Source organism: Muntiacus reevesi, chromosome 9, assembly GCF_963930625.1.
Source record: "Muntiacus reevesi chromosome 9, mMunRee1.1, whole genome shotgun sequence".
Lineage (NCBI taxonomy): Eukaryota > Metazoa > Chordata > Mammalia > Artiodactyla > Cervidae > Muntiacus > Muntiacus reevesi.
This window is the reverse complement of record NC_089257.1, coordinates 12,900,211-12,914,641: the sequence shown is the minus strand read 5'-3', so window position 1 is coordinate 12,914,641 and position 14,431 is coordinate 12,900,211. Positions and strand designations below refer to the sequence as shown.

Genomic DNA, 14,431 nt, shown 5'->3' with positions numbered 1-14,431 from the left:
ATGGCAGAAAGCAATCACTCAGCAGTTACTGAGTTCATCCTCTTGGGCCTCACAGATAACCCAGAGCTTCAGTTCATTTTCTTTTGTGTTTTATTGTTGATCTACTTGATTACTGCCTTGGGTAATCTTAGTTTGATTGTGCTGATACAAGTGAGTCCTCAACTTCACACACCCATGTATTTTTTCCTCTGTCATCTGGCTTTTGTGGATTTTTATGGTTCCTCCACCATCACACCAAACACCCTTGTAAACACTTTTCGTAAAATTAAAAGCATATCACTTTATGCATGTGCCACTCAAGTGTGTGGCTTTATCACATTTTCAGTTTGGGAATTATTAATGCTGTCTGTCATGGCTTATGATCGGTATGTGGCCATATGCCACCCTTTACTCTATGCAGTTCTCATGCCTAGGAAACTCTGCATCCAAATGGTCACTAGCTCTTATATTTATGGACTCCTGGTGGAATTCATACAAGCAGTGGCTACATTTCACATGACTTTCTGTGGCCCTAATGTGATCAACCAGTTCTACTGTGACGATGTTCCCTTGATCGCCCTGGCCTGCTCTGACACGCGAGTCAAAGAGCTGATGTTATTAGCCATTGCAGGCTTCAACGTCTTCTGTTCCCTTATCATTGTCCTCATATCCTATGTGTTCATCATCTTTGCCATCGTAAGGATGCATTCTGCTGTAGGGAGACAGAAAGCCTTTTCTACCTGCGCCTCTCACCTGTTTTCTATTACTATGTATTATGGGACCCTCACTTTTATGTACCTGCAACCCAAGTCAAGCCACTCACTAGATAAAGACAAATTTGCCTCAGTTTTCTATACTGTGGTGATTCCTATGCTAAATCCATTGATCTACAGTTTGAGGAATCGGGAGGTAAAAAATGCTTTGAGAATAATTATTGAAAAGATGTATTTGAATAAAAAATAAGAACTGTGTTGTTCCTAAATATATGCTGGGTATAGATTACAGTTCAGTTCAGTCACTCAGTCGTGTCCAACTCTTTGTGACCCCATGAATCTCAGCACGCCAGGCCTCCCTGTTCATCACCAACTCCTGGAGTTCACCAAAACTCATGTCCATTGAGTCGGTGATACCATCCAGCCATCTCATCCTCTGTCATCCCCTTCTCCTCCTGCCCCCAACCCCTCCCAGCATCAGGGTCTTTTCAAATGTGTCAGCTCTCCGCATGAGGTGGCCAGAGTATTGGAGTTTCAGCTTCAGCATCAGTCCTTCCAATGAACACCCAGGACTGGTCTCCTTTAGGATGGACTGGTTGGATCTCCTTGCAGTCCAAGGGACTCTCAAGAGTTTTCTGCAACACCACAGTTCAAAAGCATCAGTTCTTCTGTTCTCAGCTTTCTTTATAATCCAACTCTCACATCCACACATGACCACTGGAAAAACCATAGCCTTGACCAGACGGACCTTTGTTGACAAAGTGTCTCTGCATTTTAATATGCTGTCTAGGTTGGTCATAACTTTCCTTCCAAGGAGTAAGCGTCTTTTAATTTCATGGCTGCAATCACCATCTGTAATGATTTTATAGCCCAAATAAAGTCAGTCACTATTTCTACTGTTCCCCATCTATTTGCCATGAAGTGATGGGACCAGATGCCATGATCTTGGTTTTCTGAATGTTGAGCTTTAAGCCAACTTTTTCACTCTCATCTTTCACTTTCACCAAGAGGCTCTTTAGTTCTTCACTTTTTGCCATCACAGTATAGATTTAGGACAATTTAAATCAAGGCTTGTACAATGATTCAGTATCAATGGTCAGGGGAGCTTTTGTCCTTTGTAATTCAGTTTTCTGATTCTTATTTCCTCCTTGAAAACAGATATTTCCCTATTTTGACTTACACATAGTAGATATCTCATAAATATTTTAATGGTCGAATTCAAAAAAAGAGATAGAAACTATCCATTCTCTTTGAACATAAAATGCTTTGTCAATAGAGATGAAAAATAAAGCACTTTAAAACCATAATTTTGTCTCATTTCTATCTAATATTGAAGATTTTAGGCTATCTTGAGAGACATGAGCTATACAAATACTATAAACACCATGTAAATTTTTTCCTCCATGTTGAACCAAAGTTAAACATAATATGTTGCTTGGTGAAAGGTGTTGGTTTTAAAATGTCCATAAAATGAACTTATTATTATCTTTGCTGTGTTGCATTTATATGGTTGGGCATTTTTTGCAAGGCTTTATTATTTAGAGAAGTTTTATGTTTACAACAAAATTGAGAGGGAGATGCAGAGCTTTGTCTTATACGCCTTCCTGTCACAGATGTATAACTTCCCAGTTATCAACACCACTCACCAAAATGTGCACTTGTTACAATAGAGGAATCTTCATTGGTATATCTTAATAGCACAATGTCCATAATTTACCTTAGATTTTACTTTATGTATTGTGCATTCTATGATTCTGGTCAAATGTGTAATGATTTAATCCATCATTGTACTACTGCACAGAGTATTTTCATTGCCCTAAGTATCCTCTCTGCTCTGTCTATTCATCTTGTCTCCACTGCCCTCACCCATTGCAAACATGGATTTTTCTGATCATCTCCGATATTTTGCCTTTTCCAGAATGTCATAGACTTGTAATTATATAGTACATAGCCTTTTCTGGTTGTCTTTTTTTACTTAGTAATATGCATTTAAGGTTCCCCTGTGTCTTTTCATAGCTAAGAGCTCATTTCTTTTAAATTTTGAATAACATTCCTTTGTCTGGATATACCACTGTTTATTTATTCATTCACCTACTGAAAGACATCTTGGTTGTTTCAAAATTTTAACAATTATGAATAAATTAGCCATAAATTTCTTCATGCATATTTTTGTGTAGATACATATTTTCAAATCCTTTGGATAAATTGCTGATTTGTATGGTAAAAAAAAAAAATGTGTTTATTTTTGTATGAAACAGCCAAACTCTGCTGGTTGAACATTTTAACACGATCATTTAAGCAATGCCCCTTCTATATTCAGCCTGCACTTTAGCTCCACTGATTACATTTGGGTGCAGTGACATAAATTTTTTGTTGCATAATTACTTAGAAATTAATTGCCCAATCTTTGTTAATTTATATTAATAGTTTGTGCAGTTTCCCACTGGCAGTGACATTATCACTAGACACAGAAGTTCTAAATATGTCATATGAATTTCTGTGTTTCATATATATTTTTCCTGACTCCATTGTGCATGGGTGCCCCTAATTGCTTAAGTAAATCCGAGTTGATTACTAACTTGTAGACTGAGTCCTTCTTGTCTCCCAGTCTGTTGGTGTGAAATAGTCACAGATTCCAATTTCTTAAAACACTAATTGAGCTGCTAGTGCAAATATTTGCCGTCTGGGATCCTCATCCTGCAATCCAGAGAGCCCTATATTATAGGAATAGGAGACATAAAATCAGAAAATCGGTCACAGGACGTAATGATGAGAAGGATCAATTCTACTATCATGTCTTTATTTCCAGACCCATGATCCCATGCTCTTAGGGACACTATAACTTGTGTTCTCATTGGTTCATTACCTACAGTGTATCATGGAGGACGGTGCACCAATGCAGCCAAATCATTTTCTGAGCTGGTGACTTGCCTGTGTTGTCAGGTTGCCATTCATAAGTCCAATCAAGCCAACCGAGTCTTGACAAGAGATAAACGGTTAAGACCATTCATTATATGCCATGGCCATGTCAAGCTTTCATTACTTTAGAGTGAGTGTATTTCTTCTGAGGGAATATTGTATGGCTTATTTTTCCAGAACAAAATGCCCTGTAAACTATTGAAAGATGACACATCCTAGGATAATGGGCCTTGGGAAGAAAAATTCCTTTTCAATCTATTGATTTCAGTGAGGACAAACTGCTGTCCCATCCAACATTGAAGGGATCTGATATAACAGTTGTATTGTGTGCTTCTGATTTTTATGAAAAATCAGAGGCACACCCTCTCAAAAGAGGGGCGCCACACTCAGGACTTGGCATAGGTCTCTGCCTCTGACAGATTGGGCACTCAACATTCGCAGCAGTAGGAAGGAGCCATGTTTTTGGTAACTCATGGTCTTCATTCCTGACACTGTGACTATGCTGTCCAGGGTGTCCTGGGGCTGTGAGGGAGAAGGGAAGGTGGCGAGTATGCCTGTGATGGGTTTTCCAATCCTCATCAGTGCAGACCTCTTCTGCAGTAGTCACTCCTTGCTGTTTAGTCACTAAGCCATGTTCTATTCTTTGTGGCCCCACAGACTGTAGCCCACCAGGCTCCTCTGTCCGTGGAATTTCTCAGGCAACAATACTGGAGTGAGTTGCCATTTCCTTCTCTAGGGGGTCTTCCTGATCCAAGGATCAAACTCTTGTCTCCTGCTTAGCAAGCAGATTCTTTACCACTGAGACACCTGGGGAGCCCAGTGACTCCTTGGCAGTTAAAAAAAAATCAGCATGCTTCGTGCCTCTTTCACAAGTTCATCTAAAGTCCTCTTCTTCAAAGTGCCATGCTCTTGGACACTTGATATCCTCAGTCCCATAAACAAGGGTCCAGCACTATTTGTCCCCGTCTATGGATCAGAAAGTGGCCATGATCTTCAGGCCAGTCTCCCCATTTGAAATAGAAGACCATGTTCTTCTGAGATAAATGGCTTTCACCGCTATCAGTCAGGACCACCTCTATTTCCTACATGGTGTAAAAGCCTTCTTTGCACTTGGCTCAAATCTTATTTGTGCGTGTATGCTCAGTCATGTCAGACTCTGTGACTCCGTGGACTGTAGCCCACCAGTCTCCTCTGTCATGGAATTTTCCAATGGGTTATCATTTCCTACTCCAAGAAATCTTCCCGACCTAGGAACTGAACCCCCATCTCTTGCAACTCCTGCATTGGCAGGCAGATTCGTTAACACTCTTGCCACTCCAATCTTATTTGGAACCTCTTTCTTTGAACCCTCTTAAGCTCCAATTTCCAGTTTCAAATCCTGAAAGATGATGCTGTGAAAGTGCTGCACTCGATGTACCAGCAAATTTGGAAAACTCACCAGTGGCCACAGGACTGGAAAAGATCAGTCTTCATTCCAATCCCAAAGAAAGGCAATTCTGAAGAATGCTCAAACTCCCACACAATTACACTCATCTCACACACTAATAAAGAAATGCTAAAAATTCTCCAAGGCAGGCTTCAGCAATATGTGGACTGTGAACTTCCAGATGTTCAAGCTGGTTTTAGAAAAGGCAGAGGAACCAGATTTCAAATTGCCAGCATCCACTGGATCATCAAAAAAGCAAGAGAGTTCCAGAGAAACATCTATTTCTGCTTTATTAACTATGCCAATGCCTTTGACTGTGTGGATCACAATAAACTGTGGAAAATTCTGAAAGAGATGGGAATACCAGACCACCTGACCTGCCTCTTGAGAAACCTGTATACAGGTCAGGAAGCAACAGTTAGAACTGGACATTGAACAACAGACTGGTTCCAAATAGGAAAAGGAGTACTTCAAGGCTGTATATTGTCACCATGCTTATTTAACTTATATGCAGAGTACATCATGAGAAATGCTGGGCTGGAAGAAGCACAAGCTGGAATCAAGATTGCCAGGAGAAATATCAATAACCTCAGATATGCAGATGACACCACCCTTATGGCAGAGAGTGAAGAGGAACTAAAAAGCCTCTTGATGAAAGTGAAAGAGGAGAGTGAAAAAGTTGGCTTAAAGCTCAGCATTCAGAAAACTAAGATCATGGCATCCAGTCCCATCACTTCATGGCAAATAGATGGGGAGACAGTGGAAACAGTGTCAGACTTTATTTTCTGGGCTCCAAAATCACTGCAGATGGTGATTGCAGCCATGAAATTAAAAGACACTTACTCCTTGGAAGGAAAGTTATGACCAACCTAGACAGTATATTAAAAAGCAGAGACATTACTTTGCCAACATAGTCCATCTAGTCAAGGCTATGGTTTTTCCAGTGGTCATGTATGGATGTAAGAGTTGGGCTGTGAAGAAAGCTGAGTGCTGAAAAACTGATGCTTTTGAATTGTGGCGTTGGAGAAGACTCTTGAGAGTCCCTTGGACTGCAAGGAGATCCAACCAGTCCATTGTAAAGGAGATCAGTCCTGGGTGTTCATTGAAAGGACTGATGCTGAAGCTGAAACTCCAATACTTTGACCACCTCATGCGAAGAGTTGACTCTTTGGAAAAGACCCTGATGCTGGAAAGGATTGGAGGCAGGAGGAGAAGGGGGACAACAGAGGAAGAGGTGGTTGGATGGCATCACCAACTCGATGGACATGAGTTTGTGTAAACTCTGGGAGTTGGTGATGGACATGGAGGCCTGGTGTGCTGCAATTCATGGGGTCTCAAAGCGTCGGACACAACTGAGCGACTGAACTGAACTGAAGCTCCAAATACTATTTGGGACCCCCTAATTTGGAACTCTTAGCTTATTAAACTGTAGCATGGACTGTGTGGGAGTCTGTGCAGCAGAGACAGGCAATATAAAATCTGCATCCCTTGTTCATATAATTTGTTACTAACATCTCAACCTAACTTAACCAGGTTGTAAGCGAATGATTTCCATTTGATGGATTGTTATTGGGTTGGACTGAAATTTGAGTTGGTGGATCCTGTAATGTCCAGCACAGAATAAGCAGCAGATGCTAAAGGTTTACTTGCTGTCTCATCATCTGGCACTGTTTCTACTAGGGTGCACTAGAACGCAGAAAACCATTTTATTTCTTCATCAAAGAACTGGCTTTTCTCCATGGTCTGTGCAGTAATGCTGATTTCAGTTTTCCAGAGACTCAAACATCATTCTTTTCCAACACAGATATTTCCAATATCTTTGGATTACTTGCAGAAGCTACTCTTTCTGAGATTAAATCAAATCTGGCAGTCCTTTGAAATATCCAGCATGTAGTTCAGAGCTATTGTCCCTGTGACCTGCTTTATTCAATAGAACGCTTAAAAGTGTACAACTTCTAAGGCTAGAACCTTTTTCCAGAGAAATTTTAAATGTTTGAACTCAACCACCATGTTTTCATTGGAAGCCCAAGCCAGACACTCATCACATGGACCACATCCGACTGCCTGCTTCATCAAATATAATATCAGCCATGTGACTGAGTCTTCTAGGACCACACAGCCAGCCTACTGCCCAGCTGACACCACAATGTGGAGAGAGATTTTCCTTAGCCCACCGGATTATGAGAGATAATAAATCATTTTTGCTTCAAGACTCTAAAACTTTGAAGGGTTTTCTTCAAAAAAGTAATTAGATGAAGCAATAGTGATCATAGAATGGATTGCAAAAAATTTTGCAGTGAAATTAACTCTAATAAGAAATCTGGAAGATAAACTTTATGATTTTGACAGAAAGAAAATGTTTAAAATATTTTCCTAAAATAATTGAGGAGTATATTTTAGACACTCATAGCCTTGTTCATGCTGACAGATCTCCTTTCAACTTTCTTGAATTTCTATCAAGCCTCTAAGAAAAACCACAGAGTTAAATCATTACAGATTGGTTAGAAATAAAATGCAAACAAATATGATGACTTCTGTACAATTTATGTTTAAGGTTCTTTGTCATTTATGCTTTTATTCTACTAGAGAAAATGGTGTTATAAAAATCATAACAACTTCCTAGGATAAAATATCCACATTTAATAATAATTGTTCTTTCTTTCTTTGTAATAAGCATTGTCTATGAATTTTCTATCTTGTATGTCTTGTATGTATTTCTATTTATCACTCTATACATGTGTGGAATGAGGAGAATTTGTTAGAGAGTTTGAAGAAAAGAAGTGCTCATTTCTCTCTGATTTGCATGCCTTTAAGTGCTTTCCATTAGACTTCAGGAAAAAATAAAGTTAGTTTTAAATTATTTTCTTCTTTGAACAGAATGTTCAAACAACAATTTTCTGAGACTGAATTAAGTGTACTTCCAAGCTTCTAAACTCATGGCTTAATTATTATTTCTTTACAACCCAACAGACAATTGAGTGGGTTGGAGATGTAAGGCTGGATCTTTGGTGCAGTATAAACTATTACTTGTTAGCCTTGCAAACTCCAACAGCACAGTTAACTCATTGCTTTAATGTGCACTGACTTCTTATCAAATTAAAAATTTAATAGGGCTCATATGCATGTGTGCGTGCTAAGTCACTTCAACTGTGTCTGACTCTTTGCAACCCTGTGGACTGTAGCCCACCAGGCTCCTCTGTCCAAGGGATTTTCCAGGCTAGAATACTGAAGTGGGTTACCATGTCTTCCTACAGGGTATCTTCCAAAACTAGGGTTTGAACGCCTGTCTTTTATGTCTCCTGCATCAGCAGGAGAGTTCTTTACCACTAGTGCCCCTGCAAACCCCAATAAAGCTCATACTAAAGTATAAAAAGTAAATAAAAGCAGCTAAACATTTCTGAGTTATTTTCCCACATGTTAAAATAATCTTTGCTGGTAATTATTAATGTTTTATTTTACTTAGATTCAGCATAATGATCAGAAATTTCAAGTCATCAGTCCCTGTCTGTCAAGCAAACTGAGTCCCAAAAGATTAACCATGATGATTGTCTATGCTTGTGAGACATCATTACATTGTTTTGCTCAGAAATTGCTTAAAACTATGCAACACAGGGAACACATTCCGGAGGGACCAACAAATATACAAAATACACTCACTACAGTTAAATGATCCTAAATTTTGTTGGCATTGACAGAGTTTGCCACAAGGTACATTGGACGCCTTTTTGGTTTCATTGTGAGTTGCTCAAAGGCAGCAGGCAGTGAGGGAACATCAAGGTAACGGAAGAAGTAGAAAAGGGTTTAGGGTAACACAAAACTTGTATTTATTTGTTCCATTATTCTACTAGTATATTTGGAGTTTCTAAACAGTGCTAGCTCCTACAAGGTTTGGGGGAGATGGAAAAATAACCATCTGTTTTTTCAAAAATTTGAAATTTAGATTATTTTACAAAGTATTTAACAGGTGAATGAATTGTTAGACGTAACCCTTGAGAAGTAATGAAACACCTCTAGCAAGAAGTGAAATCTCACCTGAGATCTGATGGATACACAAAAAGATAAAGCCAACTAGATTGTAAAGACAGAAGGAAGAGTGTCTGCTTCAACTATGTACAAAATTCGTGGTCACATCTGAGAAACTGATAGTATCATGATGCCTGAAGCCTGGGAATTATGTGAAAAATGTCACAGAAGTGAGACCAGTGTGAAAAGAAGGGATTCCTTATCAAAGGTTAAGTTAGCCAACATTTTGTACTCTATCCTATGTCAATAGGAAATAGTAAGCTATGATTTGCATGTTAGAAAGTACACTCTAGTCACAGTGAACAGAGAAAGGATGGATAAGATAAATGTTTGGACAATAATACGGTAAGTCATGATAGAGGCCTAAATTACAAGTAAACAGGTTTGAAAAAAAAATACGTTAAATAATTAGTGTGTTCAGTATCTAATTTTTATTAGTGGAGTTTAGAAAGATATATGAAATTGAAATATATTTTCTTGGCTTTGTGCCTGAATAACTGGCTGGAAGATGACAACACTCACTGAGTTAGAAAATGCATGCTTCAAAGCAGATGAAAAATATAGGATGGATTTTGAATTGCTGAATTCTCTTTTGAGCATGCTATATTTAGGTACTTTGGGAATACCTAAATGAAGTTGTCTGGGAATCTCTTGAATATATACCTGGAGATCAGAGGCAAAATCTGGCCTAGAAATTTAGAATTTTGCGACACAAAAGTGACAACCATCCCCAGAACATTTGATGAGAGCTCCACAAGAGTGTGCAAAAAATGACACAAGATGGCTTAGGAACGAAATGTAAAGTAATGCTTTAATTAAAACATAAACACAGGGAATGGAGCAAAAGTGGACAGAATGATGGGATTCTTATGATTTGCAAACCAAACCAAACCAAAACAAAACAATGGTTTTCATGAAAACTAATGTCAATGATATCTGGGGCTACAGAGACGACATAAAAGAAATCTCCATTGCCTAAGGGAAGAAGGAGATTGTTGGTGAACTTGGAATTAGTAATTGTATTACAATTATGGTGAGAACAATTTCAGAATACAAGATGATACATAAATGCTAAAGATGAAGCAAATGACTTTCCAGGATGTTTAGTACTGAAAGAATGAAGAGGAGAGAGGTTGATGGATAGAGGACAAGGAAAAGAAGTCGCAGGTCATTAGTAATGATTTCAGCATGTATCTTGTTTTTAAACTGATGGGAAGATCAAATAAATTAGTAGAGGATGAACATATGGGATGAACAAAACAGCTTGGGAACCAAAATATAATTTTATATGTTAGAAAGAGAAATGTGTATGTTGTGAATAGTCATTGTGGCAATTGATCACAGAGTCTAAGCTGTTTAGGGTGAGCATTGAATAAAGAAACTGACAGCAGATAAAGGATACTTAGGGTTAAAGTGATTGAGTGAATACATACAAAGTTGTAGTGTCATAACTGATGTGAAAGGAAAGTTCAGAAAGTTGTGGTCATAAGATAAGTTTTTGATTTTGGATAGCTACTATTATCAATGGTCACATAAAGTAAGCTTCAAAATGGAATCACGGGAGTAGGATGCTCAAGTGGAATAGCAGTGGAGTCGCTGATTCCAAGATCAAGGATCTAAGAAGCCAAGGTATGACATAAGTGGTGCTCATGACATTGATGGCAAATTTGTGGAAGATAAACACGATGGCATCAATACCAGAGCCTTCAATAAGAGGGCGTGATCTGGATGCATACGTGTTGACAGTGAATATGGGGATAAGCCTCTAAGCATCAGGGAGGTGTACCTGAATGCAAGACGTGGCAAAAAACTTCCCTGATGCTTAGAGGTTGTCAGATTTGACATATGTGGAAAGTTTCAAATGGAACAGCCTTTGGAAACCTGGAGAGAAATACATTTTCAAGGATGACCCAAGTTTCAGTTTAAAGAGAGGAAACTAAAATGACTGAAGATATTGGTGAGTTTGGTAACGTCAGAGCAAGAGTTACAGACGCCAACACATCAGAGAAATACAAGTACCAGAAAAATTAAGAGCCAGGAAAGGTAATGATCTGAGAGCACAAGTCAATGAGGCAATGGAAAAAGACCTCACCTTAAAATATTACAAAAAGAATAACCTACAGTCATTGGTATGATGGGATTGCAGAGTCACTTCTTTTGAGAATAAGCCTAAATCTGAATACTGTTAATACTAATGAAATGAAAAACCATGTGTGTGTGCCCAGTCGTGTCTGACTCATGGACTTTAGCCAGCCAGGCTCCTCTGTCCATGGGGCGTTCCAGGTAAGACACTGGAGTGGGGTGCCATTTCCTCCTCCAGGGGATCTTCCGACCCACGGATCCAACCCTGTCTCCCACATCCCCTGCATTGGCAGGAGGATTCTTTGCTCCTGCGCTGCGGCGTGGGAAGCCCATTTTAAGAGCTAAAATTTACTCACTTCGCACATACAGCATGAAAGGCACTTCTTATAGCACTTAAGGTGGACAGACTTAGAGATCGCCTTTCCAAATGTTCTGACTAATGGGGAAATTCTTGCCTCTATGAAAAGAGCTCATTTCTATAAACTATGAATTGAGGTCAGGGGGTTCAGCACTAGTTCATGAGCTATTTTGCTTCACCTCACACTAATCATGAAACAGGAAGATGGTTTAAGCTCTCACTTTCAGTTTCCATATCTGAAAATGAAGACGATAGCTTATCACCAGCTGATAGGGTTGATGGAAAGATGATCTGAGATAAAGTAGTAGAAAAATTAAAAAAATCAAACTGTTTCTTTTAACAAGCCAGAAACCGGTTTTTAGTTCTACAAAATTTTCTTGATTTTTTTCTTCTCCTGTTTTGCATTTAGATATTAGGAGACACTTGATAAATATGTTTTATGAATTATTTTAATGTATTTTTAATCATCCCATGCATATTTCAGAAAGAGCAAGACTATCTATGTTTCTAAGGGTTTTTCTCCCTTTAATTCCCAAATATTACATAGTAATTGAAAGAAAACTAGAAGTCATAGTAAGAGAACAAAATAAAATAAAAATTATCCTGAACAGTTGATATAGAGATGGTCAGAATTTAAAATTACCTTTCATACTACCCCTTCTGAAATTATTTTTTTAATTTATTGTTTTCTGTTAATTAACAATTTTCAAAGAATCAGCATATTTGTTTAAAGTATTTCAATAATTAAAAAAAATTTGTGCTCAAATAGCTCTGCCTTTATTTTCTTTTATTAAAAATAGATAAGAAATTATTCAATTATGTTAGATTTTAAATAAAATGCCATCTTTCTATCTTTCCAAACCCCACAGAATTTCATACTTTGGAAATTCTGCAGAGAACAAATCACTTCATTCTGAAACCAGAATTTGCATGGAGAGTCACCTTTGAATGTGTCCAACACAAGATCAGGGTGGATCAGAATCAGTTCCAAACATCTGCTTGATTATTTCTAAGAGAGACAAGAAGACTCCGACTGTGTGCTCTAGGGGGTTTTATTGTTAGAAAAAAAAAATTATTTCTCTACCATGGCAAAAGGCAATTATTCGGCAGTGGCTGCGTTTATCCTCTTGGGACTCACACACAATACAGAACTTCAAGCCACTCTCTTTGGTGTATTTCTAGTGATCTATTTAGCTAGTGTCCTGGGTAATCTTGGTTTGATTGTGCTAATTCAAATCAGCCCACAGCTTCACACACCCATGTATTTTTTTCTCAGCCATCTGGCTTTTATTGATTTTTCTTTTACTTCATCTGTCACCCCAAACACCTTGGTGAATTTTCTGTGTGAAGTTAAAAGTATAACATTTTATGCATGTGCCATTCAGGTGTGCTGTTTCATCACGTTTTTAGTTTGCGAACAGTATTTGCTTTCAATCATGGCCTATGATAGGTGTGTTGCCATCTGCAACCCTTTACTCTATGCCAGCCTCATGCCTAAAAAGCTCTGCAGTCGGATCATTGCTAGCACATATGTTTATGGATTCGTTGTGGGTCTTGCACAGACAGTTGCAACATTCCTCTTGTCTTTCTGTGGCTCCAATAGGGTCACCCACTTCTATTGTGATGATGTTCCCTTGGTCGCGCTGGCTTGCTCTGACACTCAAGTCAAAGAGCTGATGCTGTTAATCATTGCTGGGTTCAACACGCTCTGCTCTCTACTGATCGTGGTCATTTCTTATATCTTCATCCTCTTTGCCATTCTGAGGATCCGTTCTGCTGAAGGAAGGCAAAAAGCCTTTTCTACTTGTGTTTCCCATCTCACCTCCATCACCATATTTTACGCAACAATCATTTTTATGTACCTCCTGCCCAATTCAAGTCATTCTCTGAACACAGATAAATTTGCTTCGGTGTTCTATGTGGTGGTGATTCCCATGTTAAACCCATTGATCTATAGTTTGAGGAATCAGGAAGTAAAGAATGCACTGAAGAGAATTATAGAAAAGTTGCATTTGGCTATCAAATAACTGAAAAATCAAGGACAGGGAGGAATCAGAGGACTTGGAGTTGTGGCTTATCTAGAGTCAAAATGCTGATAAATGATAGAGCCAAATCCCTCACTTCCACTGTTCATATTTACTCAATATGTCTTACCCACTCTGTCATTCTTTGTGATTTACACGTGAAAGGCATTTTTTAAATTTTGAGGTGTTAAATTGTAAAAGGAGAAGGAGACAGACAAACAAGGAAAGAGAGAGAGAGAAACAGAGATAGAGATATCTTAACCTGTTTGAAAAGACATCTTTATAATTAAAGAAATGGAACACCGGGCATAGTGATTTTGTCTGATCTGTGTCATATGGGTCATACTAAGATAGACCAAAATTTGCTATCTTATATTTCAAGTTTGCTGCATAGATAATCTGGAAAATAAGGCAAAGTTTATTTATTTATTTTTTCCATTTATTTTTATTAGTTGGAGGCTAATTACTGTACAATATTGTAGTGGTTTTTGCCATACATTGACATGAATCAGCCATGGATTTACATGTGTTCCCCATCCCGATCCCCCCTCCCGCCTCCCTCTCCATCCCATCCCTCTGGGTCTTCCCAGTGCACCAGCCCTGAGCACTTGTCTCATGTATCCAACCTGGGCTGGTGATCTGTTTTACACTTGATAGTATACTTGTTTCAGTGCTATTCTCTCAGAACATCTCACCCTCGCCTTCCCCTACAGAGTCCTAAAGTCTGTTCTGTACATCTGTTTCTCTTTTTCTGTTTTGCATATAGTGTTATCATTACCATCTTTCTAAATTCCATATATATGCATTAGTATACTCTATTAGTCTTTATCTTTCTGGCTTACTTCACTCTGTATAATGGCCTCCAGTTTCATCCACCTCATTAGAACTGATTCAAATGAATTCTTTT

General features: G+C 38.5%; 2 protein-coding genes across 2 annotated transcripts; both read left to right on the top strand.

The window, feature by feature from the left end:
- Window positions 1–942, top strand: LOC136175224 (olfactory receptor 5AL1-like). The gene has a single exon (XM_065945550.1). It carries the CDS (start codon window positions 1–3, stop codon window positions 940–942), a length of 942 nt encoding a protein of 313 aa, XP_065801622.1.
- Window positions 943–12,585: 11,643 nt separating this feature from the next.
- LOC136175221 (olfactory receptor 5AL1-like) lies at window positions 12,586–13,527 on the top strand. Its single transcript, XM_065945547.1, has one exon. The coding sequence runs from the start codon at window positions 12,586–12,588 to the stop codon at window positions 13,525–13,527; it is 942 nt and encodes a 313-aa protein (XP_065801619.1).
- The last annotated feature ends 904 nt before the right edge of the window (window positions 13,528–14,431 follow it).

Excerpts from the sequence above, each read along its gene's own strand:
- LOC136175221 (XM_065945547.1), top strand. The coding sequence starts at position 12,586 with ATGGCAAAAGGCAATTATTCGGCAGTGGCTGCGTTTATCCTCTTGGGA.
- LOC136175224 (XM_065945550.1), top strand. The coding sequence starts at position 1 with ATGGCAGAAAGCAATCACTCAGCAGTTACTGAGTTCATCCTCTTGGGC.